The sequence below is a fragment of the Salmo salar genome, chromosome 09, assembly GCF_965601325.2.
Source record: "Salmo salar chromosome 09, fSalSal1, whole genome shotgun sequence".
In the NCBI taxonomy this organism is placed as follows: Eukaryota; Metazoa; Chordata; class Actinopteri; order Salmoniformes; family Salmonidae; genus Salmo; species Salmo salar.
Window position 1 is genome coordinate 54,608,642 of NC_138299.1, and position 6,359 is coordinate 54,615,000.

Here is a 6,359-nt window from a genome sequence, read left to right on the forward strand (position 1 = left end):
TCTTCAGCTGGCGCTTCAAATCTTCCGCGGGAAAAAAAAAGAAGAAAAAAAATTAAATATCTTAATTTTTATTCCTGCACCGCCCTCGAAAGAAAGAATTATACATCTTATTGGCTACCTGTCATGATTTATGCCGCTATGATACACTTTGATTGGTTCGTAGACATGTACGTTACGGGGGAAATGACATCCCGCCCTCTTTTTTTTTCTTTCTGAAAGACAAAGGAACCGCTTCTGATTGGACGTGCGGGATGTAACGACGCATCTTGATTGGCTGAAAGGATTGCCGCTCGTGAGTTTTTTTTTATTTTGAACCTAAATACAGGCAGCTCGTATTTTCTTTCTCAGAAGTTGAATTGGACTGTCAGGGAGAGTACATCTCAATGCAGCTCTCTGACAGTATATCAAATATATACTTCCAGACAATATCTTTTTATAAAAATTTTTACATCGATTTTCTTTTGGGGTTTTTTGCAAGACAGTCTGCGAACAACTTACTGTGGTTGTTTTGTTTTCATTACTCTTTACACCGTCATTCTGCAAATTCTTCATTTGGGTGCTAGCTAGCTAGCTAGCTAACGTAACAGTAACATTAGTTGCTACCGCTTGATTCTTTCCGATTTGTCCACGTTCAAGGATTTTTGGACCTCCGACGAACATATATCAAAATAGATTTGAGCTAGTTTGTAAGAAATGGATTTTAAAAACTTTCCCAGCGATTTCAGCCCTATCAACGCTAACTTGATCAACAGGCCCGACAGAATCCACAGACTTTCCTCACTGTCGCTGCCCGACGTTGCTTCGACTTGCATCAAGAATAATCTATTCTCTCCTGGACCAACAAATGTACTGTCACCCGTCACTAATCTGGCCCTAAACATGAACAATCTAGCTGGACTTGGAAGGTAAGAGTCTCATAAAACGTGTATTTGTTATTTTGCCTAGTTGGCTATGTTTCCATACTAGCTAAACTGGTTGTGAACTGCAAGATTATCTTGTTTGGTTCGCCATGAGCTAGCTAAAGTTAAACTAGTTTGCTGAATAACAGAACACAGATGTAGTTACCTCTAGCTAACTTAACTAACCACTTGTTTATTTCAAGCCAATGACTAACTTGCTGAATGTTAGCAAAGTTATCTGATTGTGTACCCATTTTGCTTTTATAGCCAAAAATGTGAAACTCCCAAGAGGAAAGGACATGTGCCCCTTCTGAAGATTCCCTCTTTCGCCTCCGACTGCTCGTCTGATGCTGGTAAAACAACAATAATATGGCTACATGTTTCACCCCAAAAAGAGTAAATAACATGGAGACAATAAGAACACAAGCTTCCTACTTAAACTATGAACTATTTCTTACTTTTTTTTGTTCATACCATATAGGCCTTATGTTTGGTCATGTCCCCTGTTTTAGTTCTGCTCTTTTTGCTTTTGCAGTTTGACCACATTGAAATGATGCCAGTACAGGACATTATAGGAATGAAATGTTGAATTGAAAAAGTTACGGACAGGGGGAAAAAACAGCGCAAACTGTACAGGGTTGAATATTTTCTCCTGTGGCACCCTTAAGTTTAGGCCTGTGTAAATGTTTTCAGAATTTACATTGCATAGTTAACAGTTAAAATAGTACCAATGAACTAGCAGCTAACTGGGACTTGTTTCTACATCTTCCTCCAGGTCTTGGTATGGATTCCCCTTTGGACCATGTGGATGTTGAGGAGAGGTAAGTGATTGTTAAAGACATGAAGATTTATCAGTCTCTGTGGTAGCATTGGCCTTTCTCTCCTCCCTACTACCCCTTTCCTCCACCCCCCCCTCATTCCAACTGAGCATGGCTAGGTTGTCCGTCTCATCAATTGTGATGTGGGATTAGGCCTACTGTCATTGTGCCCGTTGGTAAATCTCCACAGCTTGATGGGTCCATTTTCATTAAGTAAATTAGCAGATAAGATGATCATAGGTGAACATTCCTTCCTGGTTTTGGGGGGTGGGGGGGCAGCACACAAGTCATTTTGATCACTGGAGTTGAGTGATGGACTGATTGGAGATGTTCAATCTACATTCATTTCAACAAATGATTAATCCCCCCCCCCCCATAGCGATGGGATACCGTTCCCTGTTGCCCTGTATTACTGAATCAGGCTGATGCTGTTATGTAATAGGTCTATTTCCACTTCTCAAGATGAAGAAGTGGCAAGAGTTTTCTACTTTTCAATTCACGTTACATCCTCGCCTTACCGTTTCGCTGTGGTAGGCAACGCACACATTCTGTGTCCACAGCTCAAATTTACCATAAATATCACCGTAGCCAGTAAGCATTCACCTACTTAACAATCCAAGCAACTTTTATTCTATGAAACGAATTACAATATAAAATAATACAACCACCAAAGCACGTTACAACAGTCCACAAGCATGTGCAGACAATTTTAAAAAAGGGGTTATTTTCGGCAAGTTTACACTGCAGAATATGTGTAGCCTGGGTTTATCTCTAGTGAGTGTGAAGACCCTCCAGATATTTGTTCTTAGGTAACTCGGGAGCTTTTATAGACATTTTGTCCAGGGGGCCCAAATACAAAGTTTAGAAACGGCTGCATTTTTCCAAGTGGTGCTTTATAGTGTTGTGCTCATGTTAACTCTTGTCATATCGACGCCATTATCTACATAGTTAGTTTGATTGTCAGCTTTAGCCTATAATCTGTGGCTAGTCTCTTTCCTGGGTCTCTTTCCTGGGTCTCTTTCCTGGGTCTCGTCTCTTTCTGTGGCTGGTCTCTTTCCTGGGTCTCTTTCTGTGGCTGGTCTCTTTCCTGGGTCTCTTTCTGTGGCTGGTCTCTTTCCTGGGTCTCTTTCTGTGGCTGGTCTCTTTCCTGGGTCTCTTTCTGTGGCTGGTCTCTTTCCTGGGTCTCTTTCTGTGGCTGGTCTCTTTCCTGGTCTCTTTCTGTGGCTGGTCTCTTTCCTGGGTCTCTTTCTGTGGCTGGTCTCTTTCCTGGGTCTCTTTCTGTGGCTGGTCTCTTTCCTGGGTCTCTTTCTGTGGCTGGTCTCTTTCCTGGGTCTCTTTCTGTGGCTGGTCTCTTTCCTGGGTCTCTTTCTGTGGCTGGTCTCTTTCCTGGGTTTCTTTCTGTGGCTGGTCTCTTTCTGGGTCTCTTTCTGTGGCTGGTCTCTTTCCTGGGTCTCTTTCTGTGGCTGGTCTCTTTCCTGGGTCTCTTTCTGTGGCTGGTCTCTTTCCTGGGTCTCTTTCTGTGGCTGGTCTCTTTCTGGGTCTCTTTCTGTGGCTGGTCTCTTTCCTGGGTCTCTGAACACTTGGCTGCAGCATTTTGTCCATGAGGCCGTTCAGCTCCCATACGGCTGTTTAGTGGCTCACTGTGGCTGTTTTAGGGGTGGGGGGCTGGGGTTGAAGTGTTTTTTTTTTTTTTGGCACACTCATGGCCTGTCTTATAGTTTGAATGGTAAAGGGGAGGGGGTCTCTGCGCCGGAACTATTGAATGGGGGGCACCTCGTACCCCCAAGCCCCCTATAGTCATTACGAGAACAAACTCAATCACCCCCCTTCTCCCCCATTGAACTAGATTCCCCCCCCCTCCGTTCTCCTCTCTGCAAACAAAGGGTCCTTCCAGAAGGGCTGAGGCCAGCGGTGTTCTTTCAGCAGGCGTACAGTACATCAGCAGACCGTGTCCTCTGTCCTCCCCCCACTCAGCTCTCCTGTCCTCTCCTCGCTGCTTATTTAGCATACAGGTGGGTTCTGCTCTGCTGCAGAAAGAAATGGGAGGGACCACCCCTTGTCCCCTCTCCTCCAGCGCAGGGCTGTAACGGCCCGTCCTCTGTCCCCTCTCCTCCAGCGCAGGGCTGTAACGGCCCGTCCTCTGTCCCCTCTCCTCCAGCGCAGGGCTGTAACGGCCCGTCCTCTGTCCCCTCTCCTCCAGCGCAGGGCTGTAACGGCCCGTCCTCTGTCCCCTCTCCTCCAGCGCAGGGCTGTAACGGCCCGTCCTCTGTCCCCTCTCCTCCAGCGCAGGGCTGTAACGGCCCGTCCTCTGTCCCCTCTCCTCCAGCGCAGGGCTGTAACGGCCCGTCCTCTGTCCCCTCTCCTCCAGCGCAGGGATGTAACGGCCCGTCCCCTCTCCTCCAGCGCAGGGCTGTAACGGTCCTGTCCCCTCTCCTCCAGCGCAGGGCTGTAACGGTCTGTCCCCTCTCCTCCAGCGCAGGGCTGTAACGGTCTGTCCCCTCTCCTCCAGCGCAGGGCTGTAACGGTCTGTCCCCTCTCCTCCAGCTGTAACGGTCTGTCCCCTCTCCTCCAGCTGTAACGGTCTGTCCCCTCTCCTCCAGCTGTAACGGTCTGTCCCCTCTCCTCCAGCTGTAACGGTCTGTCCCCTCTCCTCCAGCTGTAACGGCCCGTCCTCTGTCCTGCTTCAGAAGCTGTTTATTCCATTGTGGGCTTTGAATAGTGTGAGAATCACATAGGTTACAGACTCTTAAAGGGCCAGTGGCCCGACGTTGGATGTGCAATTTTCAATTACTGCATTATTAAATCTGCACGTATTCTTCTGCTATTTATTCATGTTAATGAATAAATGTTAATATTATCTTCTGATTTTAATTATTCTGTCATTTTAACTTATTGCAATCTTATTAGCTTCCAAAATATAAGTAGGTATATCTAGCTGTCCGATAACGCAGAACACCTTGACCTGCACTTTTGTAAAAACCGTGAAAAGGGAGAGGATGCGGACAACTGAGTTCTTTACCATAGAGTTCACTTTAACGAGGACTGAGATCACTTATTGTTTTTTTAAAGAGGACGAAATGTGAACACTCTTACACTTACCCATAAAGACTCACAGCTGTAATCGACGCTAATGTGAGATTTCTGTATTTTCACTGTGTACATCTTTAACCAGACCCACTAACGATGACCAGCTTCTTGTACCAAACATTGTAGCCCGTTAACGCACGTCTCGTTAAGGATCTCGAGTCCACGTCTGAGCGGCCGGATAATGTTTTATAACTGTCTCTCTCCGTCTCCAACTTCAACAACACAGCCTGTTCACTTTGTTTAGGTGCTGTCAAATGGTCCTACCTGGATGAGGTACTTATGAATGAGTTGCAAAATTTGTTATTTAAAAAAATAAAAATAATTATGAGTTATTTTATTCTCCCTGCACTTTTTTTTTTTATAAACCAGACTAGATGGACCTTTCACTAGGCTGCAACCCAAATGGCATCCTTACGTAGTACTGTTGACCAGAGCCCTATTCCCTATATAGTGCACTACTGTTGACCAGGGCCCTATTCCCTATATGTAGTGCACTACTGTTGACCAGGGCCCTATTCCCTATATGTAGTGCACTACTGTTGACCAGGGCCCTATTCCCTATATGTAGTGCACTACTGTTGACCAGGGCCCTGTTCCCTATATGTAGTGCACTACTGTTGACCAGGGCCCTGTTCCCTATATGTAGTGCACTACTGTTGACCAGGGCCCTGTTCCCTATATGTAGTGCACTACTGTTGACCAGGGCCCTGTTCCCTATATGTAGTGCACTACTGTTGACCAGGGCCCTATTCCCTATATGTAGTGCACTACTGTTGACCAGGGCCCTGTTCCCTATATGTAGTGCACTACTGTTGACCAGGGCCCTGTTCCCTATATGTAGTGCACTACTGTTGACCAGGGCCCTGTTCCCTATATGTAGTGCACTACTGTTGACCAGGGCCCTGTTCCCTATATGTAGTGCACTACTGTTGACCAGGGCCCTATTCCCTATATGTAGTGCACTACTGTTGACCAGGGCCCTGTTCCCTATATGTAGTGTGTACCAGGAGAACAGGATGTAATGAGTCCACCTGTCCAGGTGGGATGTTGCTTGTCTCAGTCCCTGGTTCAGAAGTTTCTCTCCATAATTCTGTGACTGAACGGTTTTTGTCGTCGTCCTGCAGGTTTGACATGGCCGTTCTTCAGTGTGGGAGCGTTGCCAACGAGTAAGTCACGACGCTTTCGTCCCTTCCTCTCTCGTTGTGGTGTCGCTGCCAATAATAAACGGTTTTATTTTTCCACTCTTTTTGGAAAGGATAGTTTGGTTTATTAACAAATCTTTTGTCATGATTTGATCTAGTTTGTCCATCCACCGTTTTTTTTTTTTTTCAACTAAATTTTGTTTGTTCTCTTCGCAGTAAAATGCCAATCCGTAGAATCAACTCTCTACCTATGGTGTTAGGCTCCAGTCCGGCTCTGAAGAGTCCGGACCCGGAGAGCCAGCAGCACCGTTACGGGGCTTCCTGTGGACATGGCTGGCAGGACAACAAGGAGAACCAGGAGGAGGATGGGGGTTTTGAGTTTAAGAAGCCCACCAAACCAGCGTCTCGCTGCC

General features: G+C 46.2%; 1 protein-coding gene across 1 annotated transcript in view; it reads left to right on the plus strand.

Moving 5' to 3' along the window:
- The first annotated feature begins 355 nt into the window (after positions 1-355).
- Positions 356-6,359, plus strand: part of cdc25b (cell division cycle 25B) — a 19,779-nt gene continuing 13,775 nt past the window's right edge. The window contains exons 1-5 of the mRNA XM_014211630.3: positions 356-905; positions 1,167-1,252; positions 1,675-1,720; positions 5,929-5,970; positions 6,163-6,359. The exon at positions 6,163-6,359 is cut by the window's right edge and continues 77 nt beyond it. Of these exons, the coding sequence (XP_014067105.3) occupies positions 694-905; positions 1,167-1,252; positions 1,675-1,720; positions 5,929-5,970; positions 6,163-6,359 (583 nt within the window). The 5' untranslated portion in view covers positions 356-693. The remainder of the gene's footprint in view (positions 906-1,166; positions 1,253-1,674; positions 1,721-5,928; positions 5,971-6,162) is intronic.